This window comes from Lycium barbarum, chromosome 9 (assembly GCF_019175385.1).
Source record: "Lycium barbarum isolate Lr01 chromosome 9, ASM1917538v2, whole genome shotgun sequence".
Classification (NCBI taxonomy): Eukaryota; Viridiplantae; Streptophyta; class Magnoliopsida; order Solanales; family Solanaceae; genus Lycium; species Lycium barbarum.
In genome coordinates this window covers 102,619,897-102,644,299 of record NC_083345.1, presented here as the reverse complement: position 1 = coordinate 102,644,299, position 24,403 = coordinate 102,619,897, and the positions used below count along the sequence as shown (strand labels likewise).

General features: G+C 35.0%; 1 protein-coding gene across 1 annotated transcript; it reads right to left on the bottom strand.

The window, feature by feature from the left end:
* Positions 1–379: 379 nt before the first annotated feature.
* On the bottom strand, positions 380–3,652 carry LOC132611318 (uncharacterized). The gene is made up of 5 exons (XM_060325747.1): positions 3,385–3,652; positions 2,004–2,130; positions 1,620–1,913; positions 1,432–1,533; positions 380–857 (listed from the first exon to the last, which is right to left on the bottom strand). The coding sequence occupies exons 1-3, from the start codon at positions 3,582–3,584 to the stop codon at positions 1,638–1,640; spliced, it is 603 nt and encodes a 200-aa protein (XP_060181730.1). The 5' UTR covers positions 3,585–3,652; the 3' UTR covers positions 380–857; positions 1,432–1,533; positions 1,620–1,637.
* Between the last annotated feature and the right edge of the window lie 20,751 nt (positions 3,653–24,403).

Below are 24,403 nucleotides of genomic sequence, written 5' to 3'. Positions count from 1 at the left end.
CTGCTGCAAGTGCCAACAATTCTACATAACCTCCATATTGCCTGAACATACAAATACCAAGTCCTGAGAATCTCATATCATCTCCTAAGTACCTAGGATCAGTGGTACAAGCAGCATCAAATTTTCCCCCTTCTGCATACTAGCAACAAATTCACCAAAATTACCCTTGATGGTTTCTAAGCCTATCCACTTCAACCACATATGCACCAATCATTCCAACCATAAACAAAACTGTGAGAATGCGCGTAAAGTAATCCTTCATCAAAGTTGCAAAACGTGAATAAAACAAACAAAAATAGCTATTTTTGAAACAATAACATCAATCATAAAGTTAATAAACAATCCAACGTATGTCTTAACATAAAAGACTCTAAATAAATCTAAATAGTACTCTTGTCATTATTTGACGAAGAGTCGCGTCTACGAGGAGGAGGTGTAGGTAAGCCGGCTATGATGAGCGACATACGTGCTTGGAGTATTTGATCAACTTGCTCAGTCACCTCTTGCTGCACTTTTGATCTCATTTCTTCACGCATTTCTTCTCCCATTTCTTGTCTAATCTCTTCTCTGATCTCTGCTCTCATCTCATTCTTCATCTCTTCCTTCATTTCTTGCATACGTTGTCCGACACATTCATTCACCCGAGCATCAAAGTCTAGATCTGGATGTCGAGATGTTGAAGCGGAGGATGCGCCAACATGTCCATAAAGAGGTGCTTGAGAACCAAGACCATAAATGCGCTTCTTCTTAATCCCGCCAACTTCATCCAAATAAATTTTTGGGAAATCAATTGTTAGATGCTCATCGGATCCATCTTCAGGCTGCGATGCAGATGCAATCTTAGACATTACGGCATCCTGAAAGCAACAAATTATGACATGAATATTATAATAATATTTTCGAAGAAAAACCATCAAGAAATAATCAGATACAACAAAATAGAAACATTAAATGTTAAAATAACACCTTAAGGAAACAATTATTTGATGTAACAACATCTAACTTTTCCCATACGAATTGCATTACTTGTTTGGCGTCAACTTGTCACACCTTTCAGATGAAACAATATTTAACAAACTTCCAGAAAGGTATAAAGAAGTGGTAAATGAAAGGTTCGCCATCTTCATAAAGTATTTTCTTCCCTTTTTCGGGAATCCTTTAGGAATTTTGATTAAGAAGTATATCCTGGATCATGTTCTATAGCTTATACGGGCAATTATGTAACTGATCCAAATCAGATATCAAGCATATTTCAAATTAAAACTCATATCATAAATTTGTCAAAAGCTCTACTTTTTAATGGTTTAATTGCATGATCAAGTTAGGATTAAACATGAGGGATGATTTAAGCCAAAAACTCGACACAAATCTAGAAGATAAACAGCAATGCTTACGTCCAGGAAAAAAAATAGCAATGCTTACGTCACTTACATATGTGCTCTTAGACTTCTGGTCCACAAACTCATTATTCGCCTTGAGATGTGTCTTCTTCAGAAGCTCATGTGGATGAGGTGGTCTTCTTAGTTCTAGACCCTAAAATCGAAATTGCATTTACCAGATTAATACATAAGGACTAGCTTTGAAGAAATTATAGCTTGGCTATTTAAAATTGAATATACCAGTAGTCTTGCATGTTCTCAGTGAGTTCTAGAGCCTCTTGTATGGCGTGAGGGGCCAGATCCTTCGCCACCTTTCTCACTTAATCGATTTTTTGAACATTGTGCGGACTTGGCTTTAAAAGCGTCAGTCTCCCAATGAGGCTTCCAGCTATCCCAAATAGATGTCGGGATATGTTTGCGCTTCTTCTCAGAGGCTCTTGCTTCAGATAACATACATTTGTATCGTTCTGCACATTTTCTCATAAACGCATCCTTTATGGCACCTTCGATTGCAATATCCCATCGGAATCGTTTCTGTTTTAAAAGAACAAAATAAAAACAATAAAAGGCGTTGTTTTAATTATACAAAGTTCATTAGTGAAATGATAATTAGCAAAAATTTACCTTAAAATCCTCCCAATAGAAGTCCTTTGTCTCTGGTGTAACAGACTTCCAATTATGTCCTTCGTGATCTAGCTTCTCCTTGAAGATTTTTGTGACTGCCCGAGATACGTTATTACTCGGCTCCAGGCTTGAATAAGTGATAAACATAACAATTTTTACATTTCAAGTTAGCTAAAAGATAACACAATAAGCGAAAAAATAAGGCACGTTACTTGCTACTACAAATTAAAATACAATGTTAGTGGATGTCATTGCATATAAGTTAAATCCATCGACCTTTTTGTCATCTTTTCCTATTTAGAAGGACACTGGAAAATCAATAAGTTACCAGATACTGCTATGAACTAGGATTTAGTTGGTGATAATGATTGTGACAAACAATTGAAAAAAAAAACACAAAGTATGTCAATGGGATGCTAGTTAAGCATATTTTTATTGAAGCATTTGCTCATTTAACACCAAAAGGAAGGTGAAGTCATCTGACAAAAAAAATATGTAATTCTATTATGGGAATTAATCAAGTTAGAGTGCAAAAAGAAACTTGGATCACATTTTCAAACTTACCAGTAAACTTCTTATCAGAACCCCATCTTTCAACACCTACCAGGATTCCTCAACCACAATTCTAAAGAAATAAATGTTCCCTATGAACCTTCAGGAGTAATTACAAAAATTAATACTCCTCTCACACCTACTTCTTTCAATAGTATTTCCTGACTATGCACAAATATAAGTTCAAACGAGCGTTGATTCCCCTAGAAAAATTTTCTAGAAATTGTGTATATTTTTTACTGTATAAGATATTTAGAAAGATCCCAAATTAGTTGTTCGTGTAAAGTTTGATCTTACTCTAACAACCTGTTAGACTAATTTTACTTTAGTTTCTTATTCTTTGTTTATGACATGTCTTTCTTATCGAATTTATGTCTAGAACTGTTTAATTCACCTTCAAAGAGCTTGTGTATCTTCAAATATGAGTGACAAGATCCATAAATGGATACTATCGCACTATTAATTTTCAGCAAAATATAATTTGATGTTGATAAAGAGTTGTAAATAGAATTAAACCATGGTTGTGAAACCACTTCATACTTATTTCTTAATGTTGAAAAAGGTTGCTGCTTATGCAGAATGTACAGAAGTTTAGGTTGAGTACTAACAGATAGGAACAACTAAAGAGGAAAACTTATCCTATCTTAATTAGATGTTCAACCTTGATTTACATTTACTTTGTAGTATGCCCTTAAATTAGTGTCATGTTTGGTATCATTTTGTGCGAGTTAATTTCTTTAGCTAGTTGTACTCATATCGACAGTCGCCTTACTTCATATTTAAAAAATATAATACAAAATGTAAATAGTGTGGCACTTGGTACTCTTACCCTCCAAGGACAATTTCAATTGGGATATGAGTACCATCAATTGTGTTTGAAGAACTTGTTGATACTATTTCATCTCTAGGTGTATCAAGCTCAGAAGATGATGATGGTACAGATCCATTGACTGCTGCGACTGAATGTGGCGTTTCTGGTGCCGACGATTCAGGTGATACTGGTGTTTGATTAGGTGCGGGAGTCAACATAGGAGAAGATGGTAGTGGATTTGCATTCCTTTTTCCAGAATATCTACTTGGTCCACCCCCCCTCGGTGCCATATCTGCGATTTCAAAGATACATGTAGATGAATAAATACATAATTAATGAAATCATGATCAAATCTAATTATAACAGGAATGAGCAATTAATTGACATGTCACTGCAAGAACAAGATGTCTTTGAAAATTTAAGGAATACATATTTTAATTCATGTGTGGTAGATAAAAAGATAAAAACCTGAAGAGGAACAAATTTATTCCATCACTATTTCTTAATGTAGTTCTAGAACAACTACTTCTCTCACAAAAATGAGAGTGAGGGATAACGGTTCAAACAAACAACCTGAAAAACTATTAATACAAATACTTAAACTGGTGACAAAGAAACGTAAAATCGACGAGATCTAAAATTCAAGAACTTTGTCAGCAAGAAATATAAAATTCAATAATAAAAACAACTTACAGACTATGTTTCTATCACTCTAACTCTTATAAAAATCTTATTTTTGTAGAAAGGTTTATGAATGTTATCCTAATTATATCATTAGTTTAGAGACATAAAGAGAGATTGGAAGAGACAGCTTCCTAGCAACAACGAAGGACAAAAGGAAACACAAAAAAGGTCCGATGTTCCTCAGATTTTTGGAAAAGAGTTCTAATTTTTTAAAACAAGGAACTAGAGGGGGGAAAAACACAAAAAAATAAGTTTTATGTTATAGGGGGCTCGAAATTAGTAGACCTAACAGAACTCTTGAACCAACTTCGCTGCTATCTTAGAGAAATCACCTTATCAAAGGGATTCAAAAACACAAATAGCCATATATCATCCCTTCCCTAATCAATAACCGATCAACCACAAACTATATAAATGTTATATATTAACCAAACAAAGAAAGCATATCAGAAAGATATACAATGGACTGATCAAATCAAATAAACAAGGGGAAATTAAGATTGATTATAGAATACTTACCAGTTAGAAGAAAGGATAGTGAAACTTAGTATTCAAGAGCAGCAGATAAATGTTGTAGCTTGAGATCATTTTCAGTTGAAATTTATATATAAGGACGTACTGATATGCTGATCGTGGGTTGAAATTTATATACAAGGACATACTGATATGTTGATCGTGGATTGAAATTGGAGAATAAGAAACCACAATAATGGCGCGAGTGGAGAATTATGGCGCGAGATTGTCTATAATTTAGGAGGTGGAGGGTTTGCTTCTTTTTTTTTCCGCTTCTTTCTCCTGAAGTTTTCTTTTTTCTGTGGACACTAAATTACTTAGGGGTTGAAATTGGAGAATAAGAAACTACAATAATGACTATGCATGATATTTAAGAAACAAAGAAAGATTATTAAATCTTGTAGTCTAAAATAAGTCAAGGATATTTGTGAGGTTATAGATCATCTCGTTAAGCATGAAAGACAAAGTTTAAAGTTAAATTATTGTCAAATAAAGAAATGTATCATTTTTTTTAACAGACTAAAAAGGAAAGTGTATCACATAAATTGGGATAGAGGGAGTAATATTTTAATTACAATTATTTATTTGTATAAAATAATAAATTTTAATTGTGCTAAGTTATTTTCTTGAACTACAAAATACAAATTAAGTTTGAAAAAAATTATAACTATTTTTTAAAGTTTGGGTATGAGATTAATATTAATACTAGAATTTATAATAATTGGATGTCGTCTAAATATACAAAGACGAATACGTAATTAGAATAATTAGTATTATGTAAAATCAACCATGTAAAAATGCTACACAGTGTTTTAAGAGGCGGGGTCGCGAGGCGAAGCGTTTTCCGCAGCACGGGGCGAGACGTAAGCCCCAAAACACGGGACGTATGTTATGTCTCATGTATCTTCAATTTCATAATTTTATTGCTAAAAAATAAGCAAAAGTAAAGTTTTCATTAAAATTTTGCAAATAAATTCCAATAATATAAAAAGAATTATTATAAATATTATTTGAGAAAGGTAACAACACAAAAATGATAATAGCCTAGATAATCGTCATTCACTTCATCATCAATATCCAGATCAACAATAATATTTGTATTTCAATATGCAGATAACAATATTTAGACTTTCTTAAATCAAAAGAAGTAGTCCTCTGATTCTTCTCCTCATGACCGTCAACTCAATTCTTGAATTGATGGACTAAACTTGTTTCTTAAATTTGACCATGAATGTGGAGTTAGGCTTTGATCACGAACTTGGAGTAAGGAACACTTGTGACTTACCACTTGAGAGAAAAGCTTCTTGATTTATGAAGACTTTTTATAGCCACTTGAGAGGAAGGCTTCTTGATATGTAGAAGACTAATGAATCACCACTGGAGAGGAAGATTTCTTGATAGACGGTAAAGTTTTGGATCACTGACAGAGATGAAGACTTCTATTAATATATGGAAGACTTCTTGATCACCACCTGAGGGGAAGGCTTCTTGATATAGGGAAGACTTATGGATCATCACCGAAGAAAAAGATCTCTTGATATACGGAAGACTTTCAGATCACGGCCAAAAATGAAGGCTTCTTGATATAATATGTATTTTTCTATCCTCCTCTTATGATGTCCCTCTTTTGGACTTACGACGACACCTATTATTTTTATGGGGGAATGAAGTTTGTGAAAAATACATATGCAAAATCTTAAGGGTAAATGAATAAAGTGATCCTTCAGAGAAGCCACAAACTACAAAGGGGAATCTTTTGCCAAATCCGCCAGCTTAAGGAGGGATGCTCCAAATAGTCTCTCTGTACTCGTGGAATGCAAGTGGAGGCACTAATTAATTCATCTCTACAACTACGCAATTGTGGATGAGACGCATCTAGCCAAAGATTTTTAAGTTATAAAAAACTCGTTCTCACTTACAAAAAGGAGATACAAAAGTTTAGCACTCTTGAGCTAGTGAATGGCTATAATGAGATAGATTGACAAAAAACGAATTTGATTAATTCAGTTTGTAAGCCTTTGAAACAATTAGAAAACCACAAAAATGAAATGATTCGGTTTGAACAACAAGGACATTTAATCAAGTCCGAGAACGAGCTACAAAACAAGCCTTACGAGAAACTATAGGAATTCTAGATCTGAATAGTTGTTTGAACAACGAGTTTCGATATTTACGAACTATTAGAGCCAATATTGACATAATTGGAGCAATAAAACAAATAACTAGTAGTCTTTCTACTGTAAGTATTATTTTTTTTTATGTCAAAAAACAATTAAGAAGAATCATGGTAACCCTTTGAGCTGACAAAACTAGTAATATTTTTCGTGAACGTAATATTAAACAATTAAATATACAGCAAAGGGTCAAAAATACCCCTGAACTATTCAAAATAGGTCACCTATACCCTACGTTAGTTTTTCGTGTCAAAAGGGCCCTTGCCATCAATGGAAGGGACCTCAAATACCCCTCCACTTAACGGTTGGCCATTTAAGCTGACGTGGAAGTGCCATGTGGAAACAATTATCCACGCGGACGGCCACATCAGCCTCTCTCCCTCTTATTTTATTTTTTCACCAGCCTCCGCTCGTCCTTCCACCCCTCACCCCTACCCCCTCCCCCGACTAAAAAAAAATAACAAAAGTTTTGAAACTTTTTATTTTTTATTTTTTCACCAGCCCCCCCTCCTCCTCCCACCCCTCACCCCTACCCCCAATTTTTTTTTTCGCCAGCCCCCCTCCTCCTCCCACCCCTCACCCCTACCCCCAATTTTTTTTTTCGCCAGCCCCCCTCCTCCTCCCACTCCACCCCCCGTGACCCAACACCTTCACCCTCTAAAAAATGAAGTTTTGAAAAGTTTTTGTTTTTGTTTTTTTGCACCCTTCCACCCCGTACCCCCTCCCGCCCCCCCAAAAAAATAATTTTTTTTGAAAAGAAGTTTTGATTTTTTTTTTTTTTTGGTTTCTTACTCCACCCATCCACCCAAAAAAATTATTTTTGTTTTAAAAAAAAGTTTTTGTTTTTGATTTTTTGCACCACCCATCCACCCCCCACCCAAAAAAAAATCTTGAAAAGAAGTTTTTTTTTTTTGGGGGGGGGGGGGGTGGGGGGGTGGGAGGAGGAGGGGGGCTGGTGAAAAAGAAAAAAAAAATCAAAACTTTTGTTAAATATTTTTTTGGGGGGCAGGGGGAGGGGGGTGAGGGGTGGGAGGAGGAGGGGGGCCTGGTGAAAAAATAAAATAAGAGGGATAGAGGCTGACGTGTGGCCATCCATGTGGATAATTGTTTCCACGTGGCATTGCCACGTCAGCTTAAATGGTCAGTCGTTAAGTGGAGAGGTATTTGAGGTCCCTTCCATTGACAGCAAGGGCCCTTTCGACACAAAAAACTAACGGAGGGTATAGATGACCGATTTCGAATAGTTCAGTGGTATTTTTGACCCTTTGCCGTTAAATTTATAAAGAAAGATAAATTTACCACTAAATGCTAGATTCATAAAACAATATCAATTGATGTAGAATCCATCACTAAATTTATTATTTAATGTTAAATTCGTCGAAAAATATCAATCGATTTAGCACCATCATATTTACCAACCGTTTGAGCACCAATTGGTGATTTACCAACCACTTTAATTTCTCGTTTGGTAAATTTACCAACTGTTTCAATATCAGTTGGTAATTTGCTGATGAATTTGATCTCAATTGGTAGCAATTACTAACTGATTTAGCATTTGTATGTAATACTACCAACTAAAGATGTATCGGTTGGTAAATTTTACCAATGGATTAGTTATCAGTTGGTATATTACCAACTAATTCTAATATGTTAGTAATTTGCAAACCACAATCTTAATCCATTGGTAAGAATTTCCAACCGCTTGAGTATTAGTTAGCAACTTTACCAACAAATAACAATCTGTTGGTAATTTACCAACGTATTTTTAATTGGTTGGTAAAATTAGCAACAAAATTTCGTCGTTGGTAAATGATTGGTTGGTAATTTGTTGGTAATCTGTTAATAAACTATACTCTATTTCTTACTATCATATTTACCAACCGATATATAATCCGTTGATAATATTACCAACGAAAGGTGTTTGTTGGTAATATTTCGGTTGGTAAACCGTTTGTAGGAAGTTGCTAAATTAGGCGCCATTTTTTCCCGCCATATTTACCAACTAAAGTATTTAGTTAGTAAAATTTTGGTTGGTAATCCGTTAGAAATCCCTTGCTAAATTCTAAAAAACAATTTGGTTACTAATATGTTAGTAATTTGTTGCTAATTTGCTAACGAATTTGGGTTGTTGGTAAAATTGGTTGGCAATTCGGGTTTTTCTTGTAGTGATTTTCACATGGGTAGAGATGAATACAGTCCAACACATTCAATATCAATATCAAACTCATGTCCTAGACAGTAGGACAAACATACATTTTCATGAAACAAAATGCTGGTAAATAAGCAGGCAAAATACACTACTACTTTGTCCACTTGGTTTGAGTATTAGCATATTCTTGATTTGTTCTTGTCTATATTCAGAAAAATGCCAATGAAATCATCTGCTAGCTACACCTCCCCTGTCCTGGATTCAGAATTTTGACGCGGCGAGTTTTGAGTTGAAATTAAAGAGTGAGTTTTAAAATGTATTTGTCTTTTTTCCCGTGCATACATACAAAATACGATCCCAAAACACATTTGGGTTCTGCCGAACTTTCGAACCAAAAGTTGGATCCGCTCCCACCCCGTTTCCACATGATATATAATATACTCACTTAAACAAAATAAACATGTTCACAAGAACGAAAAAGAAACCTAACTTGACGAGTCAACATGGGTAGATTCGAAAACAATATAACTTGGACATAAGTCAGATAACTAGGTCGTGAAGGGGACAAAAAGTGGTGGCTAACAGGAAAAGCATGGATAATGTTCAAATGTTCATAATATCGTTCACTTCCTGACCCTATGTATGACTCTTTGACAAGAGGTTTGGCACAAAAGTAATATTTATCTGTTTAATCACAAATTAAAATTAATTAATTAATTAATTAAAAAAAAAACATGTTTCTTTTGTGTCTCTAGCCATGTTCATCTGCTTAATAATGAGTCAAAAATATGTTTCTTTAGTGTCTGTGGATCACAATGGGAAATTAAATGGGCAACACAACACTGAAATAAACTCCAGACATAAAATTAAGACTCTTATGGGACGTTTGTCTTTTAGGAGGGGGGGAGGGAGGGGGGGGGGGGGGGGTTGTAAGTGACTGACTGACTGTGATGAACAAACATGATTTGTGATCACATTCCACAAAAGTTGTCTGGATATACGACAAATGATTAGCTATCAAACATATGAATCCTACTCACCTACCATAAATGCTACTAGCATGATATACCTATTGGCTCTTCCACATGAGAATAATAGTGAAGCACATGGAGATGGCTCACAGGACCTCATAACAAAGAATATTGACAAGATAGTTTCCTTTTGTTGTTATTACTATTATTATTAAATAATACTATTCTGTGCAAATAATACCCTTGTAACAATATTCCCTAAATCACGTTATGCATTATAAAAGTCAAATTCAAACTCCTTTATTTAAGTTCAAATTCAAAAACTTCTTCCATAGATAAGTTATAGATTTGAAATGTGTAATCTATATATAATATAAAGCTAGACATAGACAAGGTGATGTGGCACCTCTCTATGGCCAGCATTTGCATTTATCTTTTTTCTCCTTTTTTTAACATTTTTCTCAATTTTAATTATATGTTTTTGGTTCATTTCAGCTACATGGATTAATAAATGTCTCATACAATAAATATAGCACTAAGCCTAAATAACCTTTGCATTACTGTGACTCAGCCCACGATCATTTTCCTTCACAACCTTTCAAAAAGCTATTAAATATCCCATAAATGGGTACTTTAAAGTTACAGTTTCTTTTAGCTATATAATTTTACATACCATTATTACTTCTCTTCAACAAATCCTTATCACATACGATAAGTAACACAAATTCAACCGAGTTTGTCATTCTTATTTACGACAGGCTAGTTCGTTTGTATTACTCTATTTCTTTCTTTTAAAAAAAAAAAAAAAATTCTACAACATTACACTATTAACTTTTATAAATGGCTGTGATTTTTTGCAGATTAAACAAACGTGAGTAATGGTTTTATATGTGGATGCAATATTCCTTTATTTTATTTTTTTGGTGATTTTATGATACTATTATTTTTGGCGGATTATTAGACTCTCTTCCTTTTCAATTTTGAGCGTATGAACTTTCTTGAATCAAAAATGGATTTTTTCAGGTACTAGAGTTTTTGACAGTAAATATTTTTTTAAAACAATTTGTACTTCTCATTCCTCTATCATGTATATTTATACGTAGTGTAAGCATGTTTTTGTTTCTTAGCTATTAACTGCTAAGGTTGGAAAATATATCAACAACAGTAAATTAGCTTTACCAAATAATTTTACATTTTTTCAATGAAAAGAAATTAGTAAATGATAAATTTCTCAATTATCAAAATGATTCTCAATGAAATTGAAGCTTGAAAATTCCGTTCTATTTTAAATTCTCTCTCCTTTTTTGACGATATCGTGTGTTGAATTCATAGGAAAATATTTTAAAAGAAATGAGCAATCTTTTTTTAGATTTAATGAAATTTTAGTATTATTTTGATGATTTTGAGGATGAAAAAGAGTAGCTTTAGACTGAAGTTGTTGGTTATGAAGAATGTGATGTTCCGGTGAAACAAGAAGAAGAAACGGTAAATATTCTTTTCTTAAAATGAATGGGCGAGGAAACAATATTCTTTTCTTAAAATGAATGGGCGAGGAAGCAAGAAAGAAAGTAGAGGAAAATACAAAAGGCGAAAGAAAGGTAAAAAAAAGGAAAAAAGATAAGGCAAACATTAATAGAAGAGATTTCGTTTGTATCCTTTTCTCCCCTTTCCTTATTATTTTTGTAGTAGACATTGTTGTTGATGCCTTTTTTTTTTTCTAAATTTTTTAAAAAGGAGAAAGAAACAAAATGTAACTCTTGAAAGGTGGAGAACACGAGTTAGATAGATACTTAATATATTAGATGAACAAAGAAAAATTATATTTAAATTTATATGCATATCAACATATAGAGATTAAAACCTGTAATATAAAATGAAGAAAGTATAACTATGTTTAAATGATGTTTCACCACTATGTTTAAATGATGTTCCACCTGTGTAGATTATATTATTATATAAAATTCAATTATTTTTGGAAGATTAAAAACCCGTAATTATTAAAAATTAAAAAATAAGGAATAAAACTGAGTAATAATAAAATGCTTTAGAACATAAAATTTAATCCATTTGAATTTGAGGACTAGAAAAGATTTAAATTTGTTATTATTCGGATATTAAAAAAAAATTATAATCGCGCGAAGCGCGAACCAATTCACTAGTTAAACATATACAAAACAAAAGAAGACCAAGTTAATACGTTAACCTTTTCCCATACAAAACTTTCTACTTTTATTTTCTTTCATTCTTTTGTCACCAAAAAATTCTTTACATAAAATAAATATAAATATAGAGTATCATTTAAATCACTGTCCTCAATTCAAACTTAAAGTGAGATTAATCTTTAACCATGTCTTTCAGAAATGTATTTATCTTTCAAATTAAATTTAAAACATATTTTTAAATTTCAAGTCAAAATGTGGCATTTGATTAACAAATAGCTCTTTTTAAAAAGATTGAGTTTTGTTACGGTTTTCTTTTACGCGGGTTAAGGCATAAAAGTTACTACGAGGTTGTTGGTGCTCTAATTGGATTTTATATCTTTTAGAGTCACCAGCTAATTTATTATGGAAAACTAGGAAAACCGGTTTAAAGATTTTTCAAACAAAAGAGAAATTTTTCTTGGTACCAAAGTTCGAGGTAAGGGTTCTGGTGGTCCCCTAAGGAAGGTTTTACGCACCCTAATATTAAAGATCCGTAGAATACGGTTGACCTACGAGCTTCAATGTGTGATTAATGTATTTATTTGGAAAAGTGTTTAGTTTTTTTCGCAAAAATGCCATATCATTTCATATCATAATTTTAAGAAAAAATTTGGCAAAAATTCCCCTTACAAAAGGGGTTTTGGTTTTAAAAAAATCCGCGCAAGTGTTTAACTCACTTTGTTGCCGGACTAGGACACACCCGGAATTTCTCCCGAGTAGGGTCGCTACTATTCCAGTCCTAACAAAATGGCTTTAGTACTTACTTGTTTTATTATACGTATAGAAAACATGTAGTATACCTCTAATTTTATACATTTATATATGTAAGAAAAACACAACTTTTTTCAAGTCCAATTTTATCATTGAAGCCTATAGAGTCAACTTATATTCCAGTCCAGATCCGTCATTCCTCAATTTAGTCCAACAGATTTCGTTTTTTCGGTCCAAAATAACATCTAGGCTTCCAGGCCCAAAAAATGACTTTAGTTCCTTAAAAAAATGCATTCAAGTCCAAATTCAATTATCCACTTTGTCCAGATTTGCCCAAGTCCAGAATTCATTTTTTGGTACTTTGGCTTGTTTAAAACTTGATCCAAGTCAAATTTTAACCGAATCCTATTTTTTGTTCTTTGCATCGAACCTAGGTTTTGAAACAATCTTAAACTTAGAAAACTTGTGGTCAAAATCCCGTTTCATATGAAAATGATTATTACCCGAAATGTTTCCTCTCTTTTTTTTTTTTTTTTTTAAATGGTTTGGCAACTCTTCAAATGCTATGTGTTTCTCCTAAGCTCTACATCCACGGGGTTTCAATATTACACATTTAGTATATACAATAGATATACATGTCAAATATATAAATGGAGAAGGGAGGGAAAATGAATTTTTAACTGGTCATTTTCACCCATTGGCTGGGCCTTCAAAAAAACATATCAGCTTCTCTTACTTATTTCCCCACGTACTCGATCAAGGAAGGTATTGGGCCTTTGGCCCAATGAATTTATGCAATAGGAGAATCCCAATGGACAATATTTCATCCAAAGCAAAGAGGAGAAATAAGGATTAACAAGTAATCTAAGCAAACACTTACACTTAGCAAAGACTTCTTAATGTAACAGAAATCACATAATGAAAAGGTGTATATATTACTCAGTAGCAAACAATTGGATCGAATATAGCCCACTAAATATTGGGCTGAAATAGATTGAAGGAGCAGGCCCAAATACAACAAATGAGACACAGACCCAAATATATGAAAAGGCCATATGAATTGTATTAATATAAGAGAAAGCCCAATATTAGAAATAGATAAAAATAAAGTTCACACAAGTCATCTGCCCAAGATGGCATTCATCACACAAACAAAGGTATACAAGTTTTCCAGCCAATATACCATAGATATACACCCATGGAGATGTGAAAGTAGCTCAAAAAGGAAAGTTTTACCCCCTTGTTCCTAATGTCGCACAAGATCCAAGGGGTTTCTAGGAACCCCAGGCATGGCAGACATTTGGGGAAGTTCAAACTTAATCCCCAAGTACTACTCCAATTCTCCACTTATGTATTGCACCATGATATACATAGGAGAAGAATTTGTCCCATGCTTGTGTCTTTTTGTGGAAAAAGAGACTAAACAGAATGGTCCATATGCACAGTATACAGCCTTAGCATTAATCAACTAGTATGGTGCAAGAAGGAAAAGAAATCAAAGCACAATTAATTTGTTACACCTCGGAAATTTTTTCCATACATGCACAGTGAATAGACTGATGAAGGTTACGACGTATACGATGTTTTGATAAGTAAGAAAGAACATTTGATGATTCTAAATGAGATTTCAAAGACATTCGAAGTAAGAGAAGAAAGTTGCCAAGAGGAGGCAAGACATACGAGATGTGTCGGAAAGGATTTACGAATAACAAATTAATGATGACTTAATAATGCTTTGGAGAAGAGTTATAACGTCCCCTATATTGTTAAATAAGTGATAAACAAGTGTCAAGAAGGTTTTATAAGGATCGGAGATCAAACGAGTCGACGAAAATGATTTTCGAAAAACCGTGATTGTACGGTCCATTATACGGACCGTACAAAAGATACGGACCATAGATTTGGCCGTATAACTTGTCCAAAGAAGAGACTCCACTAGAACCATTATAAGGTCACACATACGGACCGTATGTGTGTCCGTATAAATGGGACGGGACATATTTTGTGTATTAATAAAGGGATCCAAGTTCATTTCATTTCATTTCCCTTCACACCCCTTCTCTCTAAAACATCTCTCTACACTTCTCCAACAAGAATTCAAGGGGTATTTGTGATCAATTACATCAAACCAAGTGAATCAAGTGTAAGAAACTCATTAAAGTTCATCCAAGACAAGGAATCCAAGGGAAGGTGAAACTAGGGTTTTGCTCAAGTGAGGAGTTTCCACCTAAGGTTCGTTCCTACACCATCTAAGGTAAGTTTTATGGTTTTTACATGTTGTTTAAGGTATTGAGAAGTTGAAACACTTGGATTGTAGAAGAATATGGAAAATGGGTCATGAATGTGGGAATAGTGTCACTTTTGAGTAATAGCTTGAATTGAGTCATGATTCTTGATGTGTTGTGATATGGTTAAGTTATAAATGATATAAAGGACATGGGATAAACATTATATGTGAGAAAATGTACTAGTATACTATGACCATGATTATGGATGAATTGAAGTGAAATTGTGAAATGAGGGTAATGTAGATAAATGACGATTGATGGTTATGATATTATGAATGTTTGGGAGTTGATATACAATATAGGAAAGGTTGTATAAACAAACGAAATGCTGCCCAATTTCCTCTAGCTTTAGTACGCACATTCATGTAATCGATTAGCTAATGTGAATGCGGATTCTCTTGAAGGTAGAAATGTGAGCATTGAAGGAGAACAACAAAGCAATGGAAATTGGTAGACGAAAGAGGTATGTAAGGCTAGTCCTTTCTTTCTAAGGCATGACTCATATGACATGAATCCTCCTATCTTTCCATGATTTTCCTACATAACGGGAATGACGAGCCTACGAGTATAAAGAGCTTCATATGAGATAAAGAGAAGAGATACGTTACGAACATGACGATACCGATGATGAATCTAAGTCTAGAAGTCATAAAGCTCATGATATGATATTCCTACGAAGCTAATGATCCCTATATGATTCCTATATTATTATTTCCTTACCTCTCCATGACTTTCTTAATTTCCGAAAAAACTAAGACCCTATGTTCATGAATAGCCATATGGGATAAGATAAGAGATATGTCACGAATGCGAAAATGATGATAATGAGTCTAAGTCTAAAGATTCTAAGGCCTATAATATTATGTCTCTACAAGGCTAATGATCCACACTATGATCCATTGATGTTGTTCATTGAATACACTCACCTTATATGCTAATTCCTTCAAGGTGAGGCAAAATGCTCATGAATGCTTCATAAAGAAATTGGGGGTTCTCGACCTTATGTCACCCCGACATTGTTATAGATTGTCTATAAGCCTTAATGCACGTCTTATGACCAATGTTCCGAAAAGTTACGAGTCTATGTTCATAAAGGGTTCCATATGAGATTAAGGTAGGAGATATGCCATAGATACGATGATGGTAATGATGAGCCTAAGTTAGAGATTATAAAGTCTATTATGCGATATTATTGCGAAGTTCATGCTACGAATACGATGCGATTTTCATAGATTGTCTTTAAATCCAAATGTATGCTATGTGAAAAGTTATGATAAGTTTATGAGATATATGTGATGATGATAATGACGATGTTGATAGTGACGATGATAATGATGACGTTAAAGATATTTATGGGATTTTATGTATATATGTGCCTATGTATGGCTATTATGAAACCTCAAGCTTATAAGGCCGGGTAGAATATGTATATATTTATGTAACGCGCGCGCACCACTGCAGTTGGGTAGATGTAACCTTGAAGCCTTGGTAGGGCTAGGTATGTATAACCCCGAAGCCTTGGTTGGCCAGGTATGTATAACCCTGAAGCCTTGGTTGGCTAGGTATGTATATGATGTGAAGATGTATATGATGTATATGATATAGGATATGAATACGTATATGATATGAATATGTACAGGATATAGGCATGAATATGATATATGTAGGGAAAGCCCGGAGAATATGTATGTGATATTGTCAAGCCACTAGGTGGCCGTATACGGATAATGTTTAATATGTATGAGCAGATGGGGTGTTATGATATATATATGTATGATACGACGATGCATGAGTTATGATGATACATGTACCGTGATAATATATGATATAGGCACGAAAGGTATCCTCCCTTAAAAGTTACGTAGGTTATGTCTTATGATTCTCTATTATGTTTATTTCATTCATGCCTTACATACTCAGTACAATATTCGTACTGACGTCCGTTTTATTTGGACATTGTGTTCATGCCCATAGGTAAGCAGGGAGGAGACCCAGATTTGTAGAAGTCGATAAGCTGAGTGTTGAAAGCACTTCATTATTCCGGAGGTGCCATTGAGTTACTATTTTATGTACATGTATGTTTTGGGCAAGACGGGGTCCTATCCCGTTCATATGTCTAGTACTCTAGTAGAGGCTCGTAGATACGTATGTGTGGGTAGTATGGTCTCACGATTTTGATAAGCATATATGTATATATGTATGTGTGTATTATTTGATAGCCGAAGGGCTTACGTATATAAAGGTAATTATGTTTCCAAATGAAAAACGATTTTCCTATGATTTGAGTATGAATTTGATGAATGAACGTTTACCGAGTATGATAAGTAGCAAAATGAGCGGTGCTCGGTGGATAGCCCCGGGTACCCGTCATGGCCCCTAGTCGGGTCGTGTACGAATATGAAATGTTATAATGAATGTGAATACATTGGTGAGATGACTTATGTGGTAAGTGAAATAGGAATAATCAGAAAGAGTAACAGGTTGAGTATGCTTACTTCATGAGGTTTATTCTATGTCATAAGCGGAATTGTGGATGAGATCAAGAAGTGTCACCCTATAGAATTGGTTATGATCAAGGTATAATGAGAACGTAACCAGAATTGCAATACAAAGTGTAGCGAGGAAACGCCTAAAGATGTGACATGTTCTATATGAATAAACAGTGAATGCAATTATGAAACCAACAAGCGAGCCATGGAGCAGTAGATAAGAAAACTTATAAGACCTCGTTAGGGGAAAGTCCAGCATGGGGGTTCTTCAATGAGAAAAAATGATAGCAAGCAATGACAAAAAGGGAAGTCAACTTGAAAAAGAAATTAGGGAAATATGATATGGTAAAGTAGTAGTAGTTTGTGATTGGTATAATCAAGGGTATAAGTGATATCTTTAGCTGGATGTAATAGACCAAGACTACAGAAAGATGAATAACGAAATAGGACGATTGTTAGAAAAGGATCAACACAATAAGGATGAGAGGGGATGATCAGAATGAACAGGATAAGCTTTGATGCGAAGAATGGATTGTAAAGAGGTAGTATATTCTAAAGGACAAAGCGGTGCTAAGTTGAGTGTTATATCCCGCATTTTGTACATGCGGATAATTCAAGACGATTGCGAGAAATTAAGAGCAAGGTTACATTTTTGATCTTGTTAAGCACACAAGTTGGTTGTGAGAGTTATGGATGCGGAAATAGTGAGGAAGGTTAAGGGAAAAATTGGAAATTTGGAAAATGGTTTCATGAATTACAAAAACAAAATTGCCACAAGTAAGTGGGCTTGGAAAATTAAAAAAAAAAAAAGAGGCCCAAGTGTGTGTGTGTGGCCGGCCATGCTCCATGGCCCAAGGCCCATGTGGAGTTAAATTGATCAAGTAATAAATAGACAAAAGGGCCTTTTATTCATCATAAATTCAAGAACATTCAAGAAAACCAAAAACTTGGAGAACAAAGAGGCCTATTCGGCCATGTCCATGGAAAATCAAGCTCTTCAATCTTGATCCAAAAAATTATTTTCTTGTGGTATTCCTACTAATTCAAGGGTCCTCTACAACGTGGTGTAATTATTTCGGAAGATAGGTCGCTCGTTTCATCGATTCCGCATCTTGGTCAAGTGAAGAAGTTGAAGAGGAAAGGTAAGATTTAATCCCTTTTTATATGTTATGAAGGGTTCATTTACATTGTAGCATGTAGGAATGGATAGAATTTATGAAAAATATGGGGGTTTGCATGACATGGCCGTGTGTATGTAGGTATGGTGTAGGCAAGATGAATTCATTTTGTGTAGTATTCTAGTTGTGGTTATTGTGGACTCTACATTGGAAATGAAAGTTTGATGAGTTTAGTAGAAGTTGTGGGAGTTGGAAGGTGGCCGAATATTATGTGTGTGTGTGAGATATGAACTAAGTTTTATGTGCCAATCTAGTTGTTGTTGACATGTATTCTATGATGCAAATGTGAATATGATGATTCTAGTGAAGTTGTAATTGTGGTTAAGTTGTTGTAGGAAGTTTGTGATTTTATTGTAGATTTATGTAATTATGGAAATGAAATTGTTAGGGTGCAAATTGTGATTGTTGTAAATGAAATTGGAAGATAAAAATGTGTTGTGAATGTTTATGTCGAAGATTGGAGGTTTTGGGTGGATTATGGTTTTGATGGAACTTTTGTATATTTTGTAGAATAATGTGAAATGCTTTCGAATTGTATTTGAATGGTCTTGAATTAGTAAATGAATATGAAAACGTTGACATTAGATTGAAAGTGTGAAGTTGGAGTAGAAGTTGTTGCATTATGTAGAAAGGAAGACTATTTATGTTAGAATATGTTTTGTAGTGATTGTTGATGTTGTTGGTATTGCTGTGGGTGTTGTTGTTGATATTTTTGGCCGAGTTGGATTCTCGGGGATGGCGCATTTACAGGGGAAATGCTGCCAAAATTTCTGTAGGCAAATGTTAATTCGAGATTGAACTTCTAAAGGCTCTAATTAATGTTTGGTAAATGTGACCAATTGTAGATTTTGGAAGAGTTTGGAACTTGAATTTGGAGTAGCGTAAGAAGCGGAAAAGGTATGTAAAGCTATACCTTTCCTTCTTTGGCATGTCTTAGACATTTTAGGTTATGATACGAGTCTCGGGGAAAACTCTGTTCCTAGAAATCTGAGCCTAATTTTGGTCCCTATTCATTCAATGGAATTGAATTAAATACTTTATGCTTTGATAGGAAAATAGTTTAAATGTCCGTAACTTTCACAAATGGAACCGGGTTGTCCTGCAACTTTTGTGGATGACTTCATAAGGTCTAATATTCGTAATTTATGTATGCCCTCTCGACTTGACCCGAGGTGGGCCCACAACTTCCGAGACTTTCTTGTGTTGTTCTATTTGACTTATTTCCGTGCGACAATTAAAGGAAATCTTTGGTTATTGTTCCGACTACTAAACGATAGATGTTTTAACTATTCCATTGAGTCCTACGATATATTTTGACATATACAAGCAAGCTCAAAAGGTTTTGCTTTGACATAATTCATTGGAACATCCGAAAGGTACGTACTACGATTACCGTCTGATTTCTTTCCTAAATGACCTATCGTTCGATTATTCCATCGAGTCTTGATTTGTGTGCATTTAGTTTCTCACTACTCTGCTCGTGCATATGTTATGTTTTCCTTCGCCGAGTCCCGGGCCGGTATGTCTCGTGCGTATGACTCGCCGGGTTCCCCGTTTGAGGGCCGGGTGCCATATATATATATATATATATATATATATATATATATTCCGAAGTTAGATGTGTTATGGCGTTATGGTGTGTTTATGGTTCGCCGAACCACATATGATGTGATACTTTGATATGATATTATGATGTGTGTCGGAGATTACAGAGCAAAACTGCTGGAGTTAGATGTGTGTGGCGCCGAGGGCAGGGCGGTGCCACATTTTCCCCGGGTTCCGCAAGGGACCGGATACCATTCTTAGCATGCATGGTCTGTGTTTCCAGTAAGTTATTTTGATTACTTTGTATTTCGTGCTTAATTTATGTACTCATTCTCTGCACTATTTATTTTGTTTGTGATTCTGTTCATATTATTCCATGCTTTACATACTCAGTACATATTTCGTACTGACCCCCTCTTCTTCGGGGGCTGCGTTTCATGCCCGCAGGTACAGAGGCTCGTTTTGCTGATCCACCCGCTTAGGACGCCTACTCAGCTGTCTTGGAGTGCTCCCTTGTCCGGAACCCATATTTTGGTACAGACTCTTCTGTTGTATATCTTTGTGTATATTCAGGGGTACGGCGGGGCCCTGTCCCGTCTTATGGTTCTGTTATATTCGTTAGAGGCCTGTAGACATATTTGTGGGTCATGGGTCGTGTTTGTTTGGTTTTGTCTGTGATCTGTGCCTTAAGCGGCCCTGTTTGCTATTATGGCCGAAATGGCCCATATGTTTGCATATGTATGTATATTCAGGCGATGTGTATCCCGCCATCCTACGGGCTTTGGTATGATGTTTCTGATCCACGTGGCTGCTTAAGACGACGTCTGTTCTTAGTATCTGTGTAAATTAACGTATGCTAAATGTGAATAAGTCTTTGGTATGTCGATTTGGTATGTGAATGTGTATGAGTGTCCAACTAGGGCATCAGTCACGGTCCACAAGGTTGGGTCGTGACATTGAGAATGAGGTTCCTTGTGCGAAGAATCAAGGATTGATTATAAAACAGAAGGATATAAGGTAAATTGAGAAGGAAGGAATGCAAAAGAATAAGAATGGGATTAGAAAGAGAAGGAAAATGTGTCGCAAAGTACGCGCGCTTAAGAAGTAGTCGTGTTATGATTAAAGGAAGGTGCATCTCCTACAATCATCCTATACCAAGTTAGAATGCGTAAAGTATATGAAGTAATGAGTTGAAAAGAAAAGATGATGATGAGTTATGAAGTTTACCGTAAGAAGATGAAACAATAGAATAAAGCTATCACCAACGACAAACGCAATATGATCATGATTGGTTTTGAAACTAATGTTGAGTGCAAAACAAGAGTAAAAGAGTATGAGGCATAAGGAGTATTGGTTGCGCATGAGACTTAGGTCCTGGAAAACAAAGATGACGTTACAAGTGAATTTTGAGCACCGAAGAAGAGGGCAAGTGACATTATATGGAAGGTGTGGATAACTATACCTACTACTCTTGTGGGCATCCCTACGGGGCAAAAAGTTGTGAATTGAAGCGGATTTACACATTGACTTATAACTACCAAATGAGCTAAGTAAAATACATTCTTATTCGGATTGCTATGCCGGTTGTATTACTTGATTACAAAGCTGCAAGAAGTAGTATAGTGAGGGATATGTGAATTCAAGATTTGAAGGTGAGGCAACAGATTTTTAGAACGGTACAAGTAAAACCCTTAAAGGGGGGAAGCGAGTAAAGAGAATACGAGTGTAGATATTGAAATGATGGACTCTAAGATGCGACAGATATAAACTATAAAACAAAGAGTGAGAGATGAGTCCAATGACTAGTAAATGAACGAACCTGAATTGAGCAAGCATCTGACATTGTACGGGAAATCATTCATGAGGACCTTGAACCACGTGACATTGAGAGCAAATAACTCAAGGGGTATTGCAAAGGATGGCGATTTGATACTAGAATGGAGGCAAAGGCACTAACGGTAGAGTCGTTGTTAATGATATTGCTATTTATAAGTGACAATGAAGGAAGAGATTTAAAGTTTATATAGTAGAACATAAGATATTATAATCAAGGGAAAAATAAAGGAAGAAAGAGTGACGAGATAAGTTACTACGGATACACAAAAGAGTTTTAGTATATGTAATCTCCGAGCCTAGCCATGGTCGGGCACGCGAAACACCGAACCTTCGTGGTCGGGCATACTATGTAAATGATATGCATAAGAATATGACTATGGATATGATAAGTAAATGACTACGATTATGAATACGGATACGGATGTGGATACTTGTATATGTATAGATATGTATGTACACGAATCACGCAAGAACGATTATGTAACTCGCAAGTATTTATGCGTCGCCAATGAAACCAAGTGGGAACTTAAAGAGAGGAGTAAGATGTGAGCAAGAATAGTGTGGTCATGATACTTCGGGTCAGTTGAAGGAAAATATATGGTGAAATTTTCATGGAACCCCGGATAGTTTAACATTCGAGGACAAATGTTCCCAAGGGGGGAAGAATGTTACACCTCAGAAGATTTTTCCGTACGTGCACAGTAAATAGACTGACGAAGGTTACGACGTATGCGATGTTTTGATAAGTAATAAAGAACATTTGATGATTCTAAATGAGATTTCAAAGATATTCGAAGTAAGAGAAGAAAGTTGCCAAGAGGAGGCAAGACACACGAGATGTGTCGGAAAGGATTTACGAATAACGAATTAATGATGACTTAATAATTCTTTGAAGAAGAGTTATAACGTCCCCTAGATAATTAATGAAGTGATAAACAAGTGTCAAGAAGGTTTTATAAGGATCAGAGATCAAACGAGTCGACGAAAATGATTTTCGAAAAACTGTGGATTGTACGGTCCATTATACGGACCGTACAAAAGATACGGACCGTAGATCTGGCTGTATAACTTGTCCAGACTCCACTGGAACCATTATACGGTCACACATACGGACCGTATGTGTGTCCGTATAAATGGGATGGGACAAATTTTGTATATTAATAAAGGGATCCAAGTTCATTTCATTTCCCTTCACACCCCTTCTCTCTAAAACATCTCTACACTTCTCCAGTAAGAATTCAAGGGGTATTTGTGATCAATTACATCAAACCAAGTAAATCAAGTGTAAGAAACTCATTAAAGTTCATCCAAGACAAGGAATCCAAGGGAAGGTGAAACTAGGGTTTTGCTCAAGTGAGGAGTTTCCACCCAAGGTTCGTTCCTACACCATCTAAGGTACGTTTTATGGTATTTACATGTTGTTAAAGGTATTGAGAAGTTGAAACACTTGGATTGTAGAAGAATATGGAAAATGGGTCATGGATGTGGGAATAGTGTCACTTTTGAGTAATAGCTTGAATTGAGTCATGATTCTTGATGTGTTGCGATATGGTTATGTTATAAATGATATAAAGGACATGGGATAAACATTATATGTGAGAAAACGTACTAGTATACTATGACAATGATTATTGATGAATTGAAGTGAAATTGTGAAATGAGGGTAATGTAGATGAATGACGATTGATGGTTATGATATTATGAATGTTTGGGAGTTGATATACAATATAGGAAAGGTTGTATAAACAAAGGAAATGCTGCCCAATTTCCTCTAGCTTTAGTACGCACATTCATGCAATCGATTAGCTAATGTGAATGCGGATTCTCTTGAAGGTAGAAACGTGACCATTGAAGGAGAACAACAAAGCAATGGAAATTGTTAGACGAAAGAGGTATGTAAGGCTAGTCCTTTCTTTCTAAGGCATGACTCATATGACATGAATCCTCCTATCTTTCCATGATTTTCCTACATAACGGGAATGACGAGCCTACGAGTATAAAGAGCTTCATATGAGATAAAGAGAAGAGATACGTTACGAACATGACGATACCGATGATGAATCTAAGTCTAGAAGTCATAAAGCTCATGATATGATATTCCTACGAAGCTAATGATCCCTATATGATTCCTATAATATTATTTCCTTACCTCTCCATGACTTTCTTAATTTCCGAAAAAACTAAGACCCTATGTTCATGAATAGCCATATGGGATAAGATAAGAGATATGTCACGAATGCTAAAATGATGATAATGAGTCTAAGTCTAAAGATTCTAAGGCCTATAATATTATGTCTC